This window comes from Malus sylvestris, chromosome 13 (genome assembly GCF_916048215.2).
Source record: "Malus sylvestris chromosome 13, drMalSylv7.2, whole genome shotgun sequence".
Lineage (NCBI taxonomy): Eukaryota > Viridiplantae > Streptophyta > Magnoliopsida > Rosales > Rosaceae > Malus > Malus sylvestris.
This window is the reverse complement of record NC_062272.1, coordinates 15,151,138-15,166,265: the sequence shown is the minus strand read 5'-3', so window position 1 is coordinate 15,166,265 and position 15,128 is coordinate 15,151,138. Positions and strand designations below refer to the sequence as shown.

Sequence of the window (15,128 nt, the reverse complement as noted above, 5' to 3'; positions counted from 1 at the left end):
TACCATTTCGAATTCACAAAGCATAAATCCACCTTTTCAAATAAGAATAAACAAAACCCACATTTAAACCATTCCAATAAATAAGTTCAGTATGCATTTGGAATCATCAAAAGCACAAAAAAAAACTTACAATAGGTAGGTGTCGTTTCGTTGGGATCATCGCACACGTACCACCCCATGTCGAATCCTTCAATTTTTTCTTCGAAGCCAATGGAACCCAGATGAAACCCCTTTCCAACACCAACGAAGTCAGGGAAGCGAGTCGACAAGATGATTTGGGGTTTTCGTTGAATTTCTAATCTGATTGTTTGAGATTTGAAGCAGTTGGTATGAGAACTAGGGTTAGGATTCTTTTTTCTGGAATTGGGAATGGAATTAGATTGACAAGGTTTGGGTGTATCGGGGGGAAAAACAATTCGAATGGCACACTTTACAATGTACTCTCATCTTTTTAATTTTTTAATTTTAATTCAAATATATATTTTTAATTTTAATGGAATATCCACGTGTTATCCGGTGAGAAAGCCATGTGTATTGGAAATCTCACGTGGATGCCATTTGGCAGTAAAACATTGGGTGTGGTGCCACGTGGAATCCATCTGGGCGAGTAACTGGGTCCCAGATTAAGTCACGTTAGTATTTAACCGAGAAATTCACGGACAAACTAACATAGGTATAACATTTGAACAAATTCTAAAGATGAAGTATGATAGTATAGTTCGATTCATAGTTAAGGTAATTTTGTGTAATTTCTCTAATTCAGTTTAGGGACGGTACCCTATCCGGATAAGGTCACATTGCTATTTTCCTTTCCAAACATCGAAAGTGGCTGCCGGAAACGCACATGATAATTGACACAATGTTCCCCCAAGTATAAATCCAAAAAACCTACACGCACTCCGCTGCCCTTAATTTTCAGTTTTTCCCTCCACTCTCTTTTCCCTCTCTGCCTTCTTCCATTTCTGAGTTCCGTTTGAATCTCAAATAAGTCCCAAAGTACCCAGAAATCCGGAGTGGAAAAGAAAGGTACCCATCTCTTTCTCTTCGACTTTTGCTTCGTTTTTACCTCTTTTTCCAGTTTTAGGGTAACTTTTTGTGCTTGATAATCTGGCTTTAATTTGAAATCCTTGAAGGTATTAAACCCCATTTGGTTTTGTTTGATTGATTATCTGTTCCTGGTTGTTTTGTGTTTTGCTTGGTGGGTTCAGATTCATTTGGGTTTATATTTGATTTCGAGTTGATTAATTTTTTATTAGTTGCAGATCATATTTACTGCGGAAGTTTGAATCTTTTTGGGTTTTTTATAATGGTAGTTTTTGGGCAACTTGACATTTACCCAATAAATAAGTTCATGACATTGGTCATTTTACAATTTTATCTTTAGTTTAGGAGAATGGGGTTGGTTCAATGAGATGAGCCAAATTTAAGAATCTGTGTTTTTTTTTTGGTCTGAATATGTATGAGTGTGCGTTGGAGATGAGAACAGAGAGAATGAACGAGATGGTTTGCAGTGGAAGCAACCCCATGGTTGGGGGCGGAAGGGATGCAAAATGTTGGATCTGTTATGAATTGGATAGTTGAGCAGCCCAGTGAGGTTATCTCTTTGGTTTTTCTGAGAGAGCATATCTGTTGCGAATGAGCTTACTGACCGCTTTAATTTTTAATGAACCTTAAAGATGGACTGTTGTAGGGTGAAAAGTTATCCAAAAATAATGGAAGGGTAATTTTCCGCATGGTGATTCTTTAATTGTATGATAAAATTTCCAATGTTTTAGATTATAAGAAGCGAAAGTCACTGCTTCACTCTATCGTTTTCATTTGTTGATGATTCCTTTTACCAAATGGAACTGTGAAATTTCCTCTAACCCTCTTTTTGATTGCTAGAAAGGGGGGAAAGAGAAGAAACTTGATTGGTAATAAAGAGCAACATAAAATATTGGGAATCTATATATATGGGGAAACAATTGCTTAAAAGTTAAAACTGAAGGAATTGCATGATAGTAGTTTAGAAGGTTTTAGTTTAGTGCTTTTAATTTTGTTTACGTTACAAATTTTCTCCTCCCCTGAAGAGGACGAGAAGTTTTGTTGCATCATTGTTATTTTCTATATTCCAAGTTTCTTCGCCTCAACAGTTATCATCGTGCATATATTAACTTAATTTTTTCTGTTTTCAAGAATTATGTTGGCTAAAGGATGTTGTTTCTGATGTTATACAGTTTTATATCATATCCTGAAACGTTCATTTGGTAAATTCATGATGGTTGTCATTTAATATTTTGGAACTTTATATGTATGGCATAAGTAAGCTGCTTATCACTTTATTAAAGTGTTTATGAATGCCATTTACATAACCGCAACCTGCATTTGTAGGTTTTGTTGCAATGGATGCCACAACTCTGAATTCAGAACGCCGTCCATTTTCAATTAAACTATGGCCTCCTAGCCAAAATACAAGGAAAGTGCTTGTGGAGCGGATGATAAACAATCTTAACTCTAAATCCCTTTTCACTGAGAAGTATGGCTGTCTGAGTAAGGAAGAGGCTGAGGAAAATGCAAAACGAATTGAGGATGTCGCTTTTGCTACTGCAGATCAAAACTATGAAAATGAACCAGATGGGGATGGAAGTTCTGCAGTGCAGCTTTATGCCCGGGAATGCAGTAAGCTCCTGCTGGAAGTTCTTAAAAAGGGACCTAGAAGCAAGGAGGATGGGAAAGTGACATCTGATACCACACCCACTGAGACTTTGTTTGATATATCGAAAGGCCAACGGGCTTTTATTGAGGCTGAGGAAGCTGAGGAGCTTTTGAAGCCACTGAAGGAGCCAGGGAACACTTACACCAAAATATGCTTCAGCAATAGAAGCTTTGGTCTTGGAGCAGCCCGTGTTGCTGAGCCCATATTGGTTTCTCTTAAGAACCAATTGAAAGAAGTTGACCTCTCAGATTTTATAGCAGGAAGACCAGAGGCAGAAGCTCTTGAAGTCATGAATATATTTGCAGCTGCCTTAGAAGGTAGTATCTTGAAGTATCTGAATCTCTCCAACAATGCCTTGGGTGAGAAAGGTGTTCGGGCTTTTGGGGCACTCCTGAAATCACAAAGTTACTTGGAGGAACTCTATTTGATGAATGATGGCATTTCAGAAGAAGCTGCTCGAGCAGTTTGTGAGTTGATTCCTTCCACAGAGAAGCTTAGAGTCCTCCATTTTCATAATAATATGACAGGAGATGAAGGGGCAATTGCTATTGCTGAGGTTGTCAAGCGTTCTCCGCTTTTGGAGAATTTCCGTTGCTCCTCCACGAGGGTAGGCTCCGAGGGAGGAGTTGCCTTATCTGAAGCACTTGGGACATGTACCCATTTGGAAAAGCTGGACTTGCGGGACAACATGTTTGGTGTAGAAGGTGGAGTCGCATTGAGTAAAGCTCTTTCCAAGCATAACAATTTGACAGAGATTTACCTTAGTTACTTGAACCTAGAAGATGAGGGCACATTTGCAATTGCCAATGTTCTCAAAGAATCAGCCCCTGCACTTGAAGTCTTTGACATTGCTGGAAATGACATAACTGCTAAAGCTGCTCCTGCTATAGCAGCTTGTATAGCAGCTAAACCACATCTGGCCAAGCTGAATTTGGGTGAGAATAGCCTTAAGGATGAAGGCACTATTCAGATCAGCAAGGTGTTGCAAGGCCATGCCGAGTTGCAGGAAGTTGATTTCAACACCAACCAAATCAGAAGAGCAGGGGCTCGTGCGTTGGCACAGGCTGTGGTTCAGAAGCCCGGTTTTAAGTTGCTCAACATCAATGCAAATTTCATTTCTGATGAGGGCATTGACGAGCTGAAGGATGCATTCAAGAAATCTCCCAACGTGCTTGGATCTTTGGACGAGAATGACCCTGAAGGAGAAGATGACGATGACGAAGATGAAGATGATGACAAAGAATCTGGAGAGGGCAAAGGCAATGAGGATGAATTGGAATCCAAACTCAAAAACCTTGAAGTTGGCCAAGAGGAATAGAGGTCCTCTCTCGTATGTCTAGGTGTTTTTCTCTTTCCTGATTAGGTTCCACAGAGTTAATACCCTCTTTAACATCAATTACTGGTGAGGGTATTTGCAACTTTTAGGAAGACTATTGAATCTTATTATGCATCAGTTGGCACCAGCCGTTTCGTAAAGCTGTGTGATGACGGGTGTTCGTAGAATTGGGTTTAATTGTTTCTTTTATTGTCATGTTAGTCAGTTTATCTTTCTTTGTTTTGAACCTTAGGAGTGTAGTAAGCTTCACCCCTGTTGTTGTGATCGATGTGGCCTTAGTAGATTTCGGATGTTTGCCATATGTATGACCATGAGGGTTATTCTGGATATTATTTTATGAAATGCAGCAAAAGCATTGCTGCTGGTGTTTTAATAGAATATGTCGTTCCAGCTTCATCGGATGTTACCTAGAGAGACGTTAGAACGAAATGTGTGATATTACTGACTGTTAAAGGACATGATTTGATGATTCTGATTTGGCTTTGTTCCATGAGTGAAAAGGCTTTGTTCTCTGAGAGGCTTTTACTCATGGAACACAGCCTTGATGCTTTACTTAGGTTGTTCTTGCCCTCATTGTGTCTGCTGGTCGTTGTAGATTGGCAAAAGCTCTAGACGCAAGCCATTACTGTTTAATAGAATTGTTCGCTCGTTTGGGACTACCATTGGAAGCACTTTTTCTCTAAAGCGCTTTGCTCAAATTGATTTTGTTAAGAAAAGGTTAAGCATCTGATAGGTCCTCCGAAAAAACGTTTCCGACCTATAAGCATTTTTAACCGTATCAGCTTAAAGCCATCAGAAGCATTTTCTGTTGTAAATACGCTTTTAACACTTTCAGAAGCAGTCACGTCTGGCTGAATTTATATTTTTTTCTCTTACAGCCGGGAGTTTTTCTTTATTTCCTCCTGTCTTGATTAAAAGTTTCCAGTGTCAAGGAAATTGCAAACAATTTCAAGAAATCCATAAAAAAAGAAAAAAGTTTACGAACTTTACGAGCAAGAACTTTCTTGTTAAATAACTTCCAAGAAACAGATGCAATCTTATTGTTATAAACACTCTAATTAATTGCAAACCAAAAGATTATTAATTTATACATTTCCCTACCGTTATTCTTCTTTGATACAAGTGGTGCAGACATCTTAGATTCATTATCCTATCACAATGCCTACTGAGCCCGACAATGAGATCGGAAGGTGCTATCGATAAAGTTCATGTTGCTGCTAACTGCCGCACTTCGCACAACCAGCAGAATGTACGGAGGTTAGGTCAGCATCACCATGACTACAAGGTCGTTAAGCATTTGCTGCTCTGAGATGTAAAAGATCAGCAGAAAGCTGATCAATGCTGAAGACCATGTACAAGATCAGCAGCCACACTCATGCTCAGGGAAGAAGTCATGAGGGGTTCGCTGAGCTAATTCGATTAAGCCCATCCATTACCTCTTACATTGGAATTTTGCCCTCTACCATCGGAGGAGGAACTTGGGTTAGTATAGCTTGATCTCTTTTTTCGATGTATCTTGAACGTCAAGATAGGCCCACTCAAACCACTTCCTCCAGCTGCATGACTTTCATGTTTCTCTACTTCCAGCTCTTCAGACTTCTGTCTCTTCGAGGCTGGGGTCAACGCATAGGTATCTTCACTTGCTCCCTCTTTCACCAACGGAACATTTTGAATCAATTTCGTAACTTTTTCCTCTGTTCCTGCATTACCACTAACTAATTCAACACTATCTGATTGAACATGATTTCTCTTTGTTCCTCTTCCTGAAAGCTTCGATATGTCTGCTCCATTTTCGACAGCTTTCATCCACTGTAAATCACTAAGGCCATCAGAATAAGACTGTACCGCCTTTCTCCTGCGCTTTCCAGTGACGCTGCCACTATGAAAGCCTTTGGTAGCAGTTTGCTTATCAGGTGTTGAATATGCCCACTCGGGAACCTCATGGTCTTCCATAAGGCGAGATCTGTAGTTCTCCTTTCGCCTTCTCTCCTCATCCATTTTCTCAAACAGCCAGAACTCTTCTTCTGATCTGGCAGCAAGGCGGTTGATCTCTCGCTCGCTTGGTACATCTGTCCCAAGTGATCTTGTACCCTTGCGCATGATTTCCTCCAACAGCTCTCTTCTGTCCTGAGCTGCAAACACAACATATATCTTTTGTCAGAATACAGCTGTGGTGGAGAGAAAAATAAAGAAAATGTGTTCATCTTAACCATGCAAGATGCAAGACATCTCTTCCATTCAATCTCTGATGCAGACGTGGTGTTACTTTACTGTGAGTGGGGGATAAAAGTTTTGATCCTGTGGTTTATGCAGGGTCAATAGCAAGCTCAAGATCGATAATAGTTGTGACTCAATGCAACACTTCTAATTTGCTCCTATCATTGACTTGGGAACGACATGCATGCGTATTAAGAAACCAGATTTGTATGAACGTAATGCATGTGTAGAGAGCATGTGCAGGCAAAGTAATGAAGCAGTGAATAAAACCTAATTCTTACTAGAAGTAATGACATCATAACAAAAAAAAATGGCATGAAATGAAACTGAAGTGCAACCAACCTGTGGAAGTTGTATTAAATAGTCCGGCCTGGATGACCTTGGCATCTATGCCCATCTTCTCTTTAGCACGCTCTAAAATTACTTCTTCGATTGATCCAACACTAACCAACACAAATACCCTAACTTCTTTCTTTTGACCTATACGATGGGCCCGGTCCTCCGCCTGTTGGTCCATTTGTGGATTCCAATCACTGTCGAAAATTATTACCGTATCAGCAGTTTGTAAGTTCAAACCAAGGCCTCCGGCACGAGTGCTCAAGAGAAACATGAAGAATGGAGAGTCTGGAGCATTGAATTTCTTTAGCAGAGTCCCCCTTTCCTCAGTTTTTGTTGAACCATCCAGTCGAAGATACTTAAAGTCGTGAAGTTGCATATAAATTTCAAGAATGTCCATGAGACGAGTCATTTGTGAAAAAAGCAGGATTCTGTGCCCCGCTTTGTGGAGTTTTGGGAGTAGACGATCAAGTAGTTCAAATTTTCCTGATGCTCTGATGATCTCCTCCCTGCGCCACATGTTATAATCTCCCACAAAAAGGTATGGGTGGTTACAACACTTCCTGAGCTGCATTGTCAGGTTCTGCAAGCTCTTTGATTTTCCAGAACCTAAAAACAAGTTCTCATCAATAAATTATGACAGAATAAATAATCATTGCAATTTTAGACTGCTTTTTAAGGACGTTAACTGTCACAATGTTTCCACTTAATTTCAGGTAAGAAGAATGGTGAAATGCATGAACAGTAATGTAATATAGAAGATTTCCGGGAAAAATAAGGGGGATAGGGTTGATATTGGATATGCCGATCTAGCATGGAGGAAAGGAACAAACCATTATCAAGCCCAACTCTGCCCACATCTGTAACTTGTTGATAATATACTTTCTGCCATGCTGACATGTCACTTTTCAGTATGACTTGAGATTTTCCAGGAAGGAACTTCTCCACCTCATCTTTTTTCCTCCTCAGTATGAAGGGCCGTATAACCTACATCATAAAGAAATTTTTATCTTTTTTTTAAAAAAAAAAAAGTCCACAAAACCAAAATAAACAGAAACTGCGAGCAAGACCCACTTGATGTAGACGGCGAATGATCAATAGCTGTTCTTCATCAGTAAGGGTAATACTGCCCCGATCCGCAAAAGGTGCATTAAACCATTCCTCAAAATTTTGAACTGAATTAAAAATGTGTGGGAGAAGGAAATTAAGCAGGGACCACAACTCCTGCAAGCTATTCTGTATTGGGGTACCAGTCAACAGAAGTCTTCGTCGCATATCATAACTGTGTCCAAGTAAAAAAATTAATAAAGCCTTCGTATTATAAAAATTAAAAACTAGGAAATAAAGAAACCAGCAAATGCTGACCCAAAACACCTTTCAAAAACCCAAGGATAATCGACCATAAAAACTCAAACACTATTGAAACTATATGCAAACTTGAAACACAGAAACACAATTTTGAAACTCCATGGGACTTTTATAACTAATCAGTGTATCAAGACTTAGTTCAAAACTTCAAATATTGGACCAACTTTCTTTTACCTCTGAACAGAGAAAAGTCCTTTGCAAAGTAAACAGTCTCAATCTTCACATTTCATCGGTGTAAGGAGCCTAGGAAGCGAGGACAAAAAACTAGGAAAGACAAACAACAACAACCACAACAACAAAGCCTTTTCCCACTAAGTGGGGTCAGCTATATGAATCCTAGAACGCCATTGCGCTTGGTTCTGTGTCATGTCCTCCGTTAGATCCAAGTACTCTTAGTCTTTTCTTAGAGTCTCTTCCAAAGTTTTCCTAGGTCTTCCTCTACCCCTTCGGCCCTAGACCTTTGTCCCGTAGTCGCATCTTCTAACCGGAGTGTCAGTAGGCCTTCTTTGCACATGTCCAAACCACCGTAACCGATTTTCTCCATCTTTCCTTCAATTTCGGCTACTCCTACTTTACCTCGGATATCCTCATTCCTAATCTTATCCTTTCTCGTGTTCCCACACATCCAACGAAGCATCCTCATCTCCGCTACACCCATTTTATGTACGTGTTGATGCTTCACCGCCCAACATTCCATGCCATACAACATCACCGACCTTATTGTCATCCTATAAAATTTTCCCTTGAGCTTCAGTGGCATACGACGGTCACACAACACGCCGGATGCACTCTTCCACTTCATCCATCCAGCTTGTATTCTATGGTTGAGGTCTCCATCTAATTCTCCGTTCTTTTGCAAGATAGATCCTAGGTAGTGAAAAGTGGTCGCTCTTTGGTACTTCCTGACCTCCGATCCTCACCCCTAACTCATTTGGGCCTCCATTTCCACTTAACTTGCACTCCATATATTCTGTCTTTGCTCGGCTTAGGCGAAGACCTTTAGATTCCAACACTTCTCTCCAAAGTTTAAGCTTTGCATTTACCCCTTCCTGAGTTTCATCTATCAACACTATATTGGCTGCGAAAAGCATATACCAAGGAATATCATCTTGAATATGTCCCGTTAACTCATCTCTTACCAATGCAAAAAGGTAAGGACTTAAGGATGAGCCTTGATGTAACCCTACAGTTATGGGGAAGCTTTCGGTTTGTCCTTCATGAGTTCTTACGGCAATCTTTGCTCCATCACACATGTCCTTTATAGCTTGGATATATGTTACCCGTACTCCTTTCTTCTCCAAAATCCTCCAAAGAATGTCTCTTGGGACCCTATCATATGTTTTTCCAAATCTATAAAGACCATGTGTAAATCCTTTTTTCTATCTCTATATCTTTCCATCAAAATTATTAGACTTGCTCATTAAAATCATATGGTGACACAACAGAGGGCAATCACCAATTTAGAGAGGTTAAGGACTGCTCTGGCTGGCTGCCATCAGATACATTTAAGATTCTTACGTGATCTGCAAGATAAACTCATTCCTTTCTTTGTTTCTTCGGAAGTACATTGAATGATATAAATCTAATAAGTACATTGAATGATCTAAATCTAATTTTACAACCAACCTTGGACCTTAACCACAAATGTATTATTACAGAGTTAAGAAAATTTTTTGGGTTTCCAATTCATCTTTAAAGTTCGTTCACCCAAAGGTAGGAAATAAACAGCTTTTTCTGGTCATAGCAGGAAATAAACAGCTATACTGCAGCTTTCTGCCCATCCAAAAACAAAAATTAATAAATCCTACTTATAAAACTATTCAACTACACAAGGAGTGAACAAGATGACCACAACTTGGAAAGCAAAAACATAAAATGAAGCATTAAAGCAAGTGTTATCTCACACTTAAAGAGGGGTGATAACAAGGTTAATAATAAGCCCTATTGAATTCGCTAAAAATGGAAAGAAGAAACATAGACTTGTAATAAAACATCAAAAGAAAATAGGCCTCTATTGGCATGTAGCACATACCCTGCAAGTGTTTGTGCAAGAGCACACTCATGATTCTTCAACCTATGTCCTTCATCAACAATCAAGTAGTACCAGTTAATTTTTTTCAAAAATTGTTTATCCCTCATGATAAGGTCATAATGTGTGATCAACACATTAAATTTTCCTTCCCCTGATAATTCTTCCCTCATTGCCTTTCTTTCGTCTTGACGTCCATCATAAAGAATAGCAGCAATACTGGTCAAGAAGAAAATACATAAAATGATCTGTCATAATTCTTCTTTCATGCTATTACGTATGTAGTAGGTACATATTACATATATACATGGGGGAAGAGAGAGGGAGAGAGGGAGAGAGGGAGAGAGAGAGATGTTTAAAGACCCTGTACACATACCTAGGAGCCCACGTTGCGAATTCATTAACCCAATTTGGTAATACAGCCTTCGGAGCCACTATCAAGTGGGGTCCAGTGACACCCTTGTTTTCAATGAGATATGCAATCAATGATATAGTTTGTATGGTTTTACCCAATCCCATCTCGTCAGCCAAAATACCATTTAGATTGTTATTGAACAAGGAAACCATCCATTGTAGGCCCTCAACCTGGTAAGACCTCAGTTCTCCACCTTCAAGCATGGAGGGTTGCTCAGTCACCTGTTGAATTTAATTATTAGTAAATCCTCTGCTCCAGAGCACTCAGCAATTCCAACACTGTCACAAATAAGCTTTTAAAAAGCTTTCAAACAGCTCACACAGAATATGAGGCAAATGAACCACCCCCTTATACTGGAATTAATTCATACGCGTAATCCACCCACCTGTATACCTATATGTATAATAGCCAAGAAAATAATAATAAAAGCATGTTTGAAGGCCAAGGAAATTCCCAAAGAAGGTTCAATCCCCTTAAGACAAAGAACGCAAATGCCAGTCTTGTAGAATAAGTAACACAAGGCATTGTGCTCATTTGATTAACACCAGCTTTCTTAAATTCCTAAATTTCACAAAAAGAACTTCCACATGAGTGATTTGTGGCTTAATTTAATGCTAAGACCTAGGAAGCCCAAATTTTAGCTGTCAAGGTCTGATACCAATACTATACAAGGAAGTAGTTAAAACAAATAAATCATAAATGTCAAATTGTACAACAGAATATAAATGGAGTGAAAAAATAAAACTATGATGGCATAGAATAACACTTTATCTTTTACCTGTTCCTCAATAGAATGGATGGCTGAGTTATACTGCCGCTGACCTTTAAGCAAGTCACTACTGTCATCATTACAATCAGAATCAATGAGGTCCACATCTTCTTCCAACTCTGTCAATTCACCTTCAGAGTCTTTCATTTCTTCAGTACCCTCTGAATGTTTAAAATCTTTCTGCCGCTGAACAGCAGCTCCCAAATTAACAAGGAGTTTATTTGTTTCTTCAAGAAGTATTGTTAGCCTTTCATTCTTGCTCTCCTTTACCATTCTCATGTATGCTTCCTGATCATCAGCCTTTAAGGCCTGGAACCTCAATTTCTCAGCCCTTGTGGCTCGTTGTCTTTGCTTTCCATGCCAACTCTGTCAAAATAAGATAATGATAAACCGACTCTTTCACCATTAAGATGTAGTAAGAATAGTATACACCTTATTTCATTCCAACATTTCTTTTGTTAGTTCAGGCGCTTAATATAACAATAAATTCTGTCTTCAAGAAGTAAAGATGATTTTTAAAAGATAGCTGTTTTGATGAAGTTGGGCTCACACGTGACCCCTTTTGCTTATGGGATCCTCCTTTAAAGCATCTCTGATACATATGTATACATATAATATGGGTGTGGGTGTGTGTGTGTGTACAGTCATTGTCACCTACTCCTTAGGGAGCATGAAAATTTATGCCTGCGAACTATTGGATCAAAATCCAACAGCTAACATACATTCAAAAAAGAAAAGTACTTTATTAGGATTCAATTATCAGTCGCCCAATCTCAATCTAATGGGGTTATGGTGAGCATGGATATTGTGCCTCGTCATCATTGAGTAGGAGAACAAGATTGTGTGAGCAATATGGACTGATCCTTGGTCTTTTCCAAATTAAGTATGAACATCTTTGATGAGTTTATCCCATACATTTAAACAGAGACATTACAGGTGAAGAGAAAAAAAAGTAATAGTTATGAAAAGACAAAAAGCATACCAGGACATGATCATTCCTCTGTTTCCGACGTTTCATAGAAGCCTGAATTTGCAATTGGTATTCACGAACAGCATTAAGTATTTCTGTAAAGAATTTTCTTTTCCTAGTCTCAATGTTGTTCTTCTCCTCCTCTTCTAACCTTGAGAGGCGCTGCATCAAAGATATGTTACTGTATCAGCAGCTTTCAGGATGCACTGAGGCATTTAACACGTATTCACTTAGATCATCCCACTGATTATTAGTCTCTTTTAAGAACATATAAAAATTATGATATGCCTCAGATTTTATAGCCTTTCTTCTCTATAAAATAGGGAATCTTAATGAAACACTCCCGGTTCATTTTTAACGTTAAGGACATTTTTACCTTGAAAAGTCACTCCTGGTACTATTCACTTACACTTTTATTTTGTCCTTTTCGTTAAAAACTAAAGTTTTTAGGACTTTTCGTTAGTTTTCCTTAAAATGAAACACCACATTTACTCGTTATCAACACCAAAAGAAGGTAGCCTAAAATACAAGGATAGCAATTTTGGGACTTCGCTTTTAGCCATATGCACTCCTAACTGATTAATTTAAAATTCTTCTGCACTCGCAGGAGGAGTGCCTAAGGCTAAAAGAGGAGTGTCAAAATTACTAGCCAAATACAATCAATCAAAGAATTCCACTGTGGCACCCCGTTCTGTCAATACAAGTTACACTAAAACCCCAGATTTTCATTATCCCCCTTCTAAGTGTAACCATTTCAAATAAGTAATGCATGTATTAGTATATAACCTCAGCATCTCGTTTCTTCCTGAACTGATCATCGGCCTCCATGGCAAAAGCATCTCCAACACCATACAGTGGAGTGCGCAATCGCATCATGCCCCAGTCAAACAATGTTTTGTCAGGATGCTCACAATGCATACGGAGTGAGTATTCTGAACTCACTTCAGAGCGGACCTTCTTTTGCAATTCTGCAAGCTGCTAGAAAGAAGTCCTTGCCAACAAGGACATGCATGTCATCCATTGGTACCAGAACATATAAAACATAAAACTCTCCATAACAATCACAATAATAACTCTTTTTGTTGTATATTTTTAGAAAATGGCAAATGCTAACGAGTACATAAAAGTTTGACTCACAGGCAAAAACGGAAAAGTGTCTTTCTGAAAGGGAATTTTCAAAACAATATCAGTATATCAAGTTTACCTTTAGCCCATAGAGTTCGAGCAAGCACTTTGTCTGCAGGTCCTCTCCTCTACTTGAAGGTAATTCTGATTCAAAATCAGTGGTAAGTAAGGCTAGACAATAATTGTACAACATAAAAACACTAATGAGACTCCAAAAGCAGTTGAGAACACTATTCATAGGGTTGAAATAATAATTTCTGGCTGACCATTGAATTAAGTAATTACAGATTAAAACATGGCCCAAAGGTGCAAAAACAATGTGGTCTTCAAATTAAGAGCAACACAGGTTAAGACATGACCACTATGGTTCTTTTGCAAGAAAAAAATGCAGAGCAAAGACCTAGTCAAACCTGACCTTGTTCCTCTTCAGCAAAAGGAGGTGAGGACTAGAGGTCACATTATAATCAAATCCGTAACTTTTGCACCTACTCTAAAATGAGGGTGAGAGGACAGACGACAACCAGACTAATCATTAAAAAATATTAAAAAATTAGCTTTTCCTTCTCTTTTTTTCTCTCTTTCCTTCACGTTGTTTGAACATAGTTGAATGTGCAGAAAATTTCACATACAATAACTGGGAGCCTATTGACAACATTATATCGCCGCTCTACCAAACATACAAAAGTGTTCTTGGACGCTAATAAATGTTATTCATCAAGTTTAGCAGGAATGGCAAATGAGCAAAAGCATGTGAAACACTAGGTGATTAGTTCTCATGAAATTGTAAAAGTTAATCACCTTCAAGTTCGGTTAACCGATGCTGAATGTGGCTTTCATAACGTTTTTCTTTCGATTCTATTAATGCAGCACCCGACGTGAAATTTTGACGTTGTTCCAAAAGTGCATCTCCAAGGTCTGCTAATAAATCTTCTCCTGCAGCAGAACTATCAGGGCCATCCTGCAAGCATTACGTATCTCAAAGTCAATAAATTTGGAATCAACAAAGCAAAACTATAAAAGACAAACAAAAAAAGCTGCAACAAACCCCTTACACCTCAAGTGAAGAAATTCAATTGAATTAACACATGAAGGTCGAAACTTTTCCTACCAAATCTCATACTCCACAACCTTCACCAAAATCCCAAAATCGAAACAAAACCAAACCGCCAATTCACACAAAGAACAACACAGGACGCCAAATTGACAAGAACCCAAGAACTAAAACCGACCCAAAACCCAAAACTTGGAAAAAACAAAAGGGAGTGGGAAGAAACCTTACCAAACCCTCGTCACCGTCGAGAGGGGCATCCGGGGCGGCGGCGTAGATGTTGGAAACGGCGTTGAATAAGTCGGGAGGGAGAGGGAGGTTGCGAAAGAGGAAGTTGAGGGCGCAGATCAGGGACTTGGTCTTGTGGACGTGGTCGAGGCTGGAGCTGCTGCTGTCCAGCTCGGCCATTGGAGACATTGGCGGGAGAGAAAGAACGCACAGAAGCTCTCCCAAAACGATCTGATTTCAAACGGTCACTTTTTGAATTGAATTTTTTTTGGGCTTAATCTGTGATGTTGCTTTACAAATATCACGCTCTCTCTCTCTCTCTCTCTCTCTGTATATCGGATCACTTGGGTGATTGTCTTCGTTTCGGCGTTCGGGTGGGTTTTCTCGCCCTCTTTTTTTCTCTTTGGATTTTATTGGAAAAATCAGGACCGAATTATTATATTTGTGGCGTTGCCTAACACGGCTCTATTTTTCGTGAATGACGAAATTACCCCTGTGCGGATGAGAAATAGGAACCGTCCAATGTTATACCTTCTGTTTGATACGCAGAAGGGGTTAGGACGGAACGGAATGAGACGGATAGGGAGGAAAG

General features: G+C 39.2%; 2 protein-coding genes across 2 annotated transcripts; one reads left to right on the top strand and one right to left on the bottom strand.

The window, feature by feature from the left end:
* The first annotated feature begins 826 nt into the window (after positions 1–826).
* LOC126597774 (RAN GTPase-activating protein 2-like) lies at positions 827–4,425 on the top strand. The gene is made up of 2 exons (XM_050264603.1): positions 827–1,026; positions 2,371–4,425. The coding sequence occupies exon 2, from the start codon at positions 2,382–2,384 to the stop codon at positions 4,011–4,013; it is 1,632 nt and encodes a 543-aa protein (XP_050120560.1). The 5' UTR covers positions 827–1,026; positions 2,371–2,381; the 3' UTR covers positions 4,014–4,425.
* Positions 4,426–5,016: 591 nt separating this feature from the next.
* On the bottom strand, positions 5,017–14,944 carry LOC126597772 (probable ATP-dependent DNA helicase CHR12). The gene is given in 13 exon segments (XM_050264601.1): positions 5,017–6,163; positions 6,591–7,193; positions 7,418–7,571; positions 7,659–7,866; positions 9,985–10,200; positions 10,358–10,617; positions 11,175–11,531; positions 12,148–12,297; positions 12,922–13,095; positions 13,097–13,126; positions 13,340–13,404; positions 14,059–14,218; positions 14,540–14,944. Coding segments are annotated over 13 exon segments (3,276 nt in total). The 5' UTR covers positions 14,726–14,944; the 3' UTR covers positions 5,017–5,450.
* Positions 14,945–15,128: the final 184 nt, after the last annotated feature.

Coding starts and splice junctions, on each gene's coding strand:
- LOC126597774 (XM_050264603.1), top strand. CDS start 2,382: ATGGATGCCACAACTCTGAATTCAGAACGCCGTCCATTTTCAATTAAA.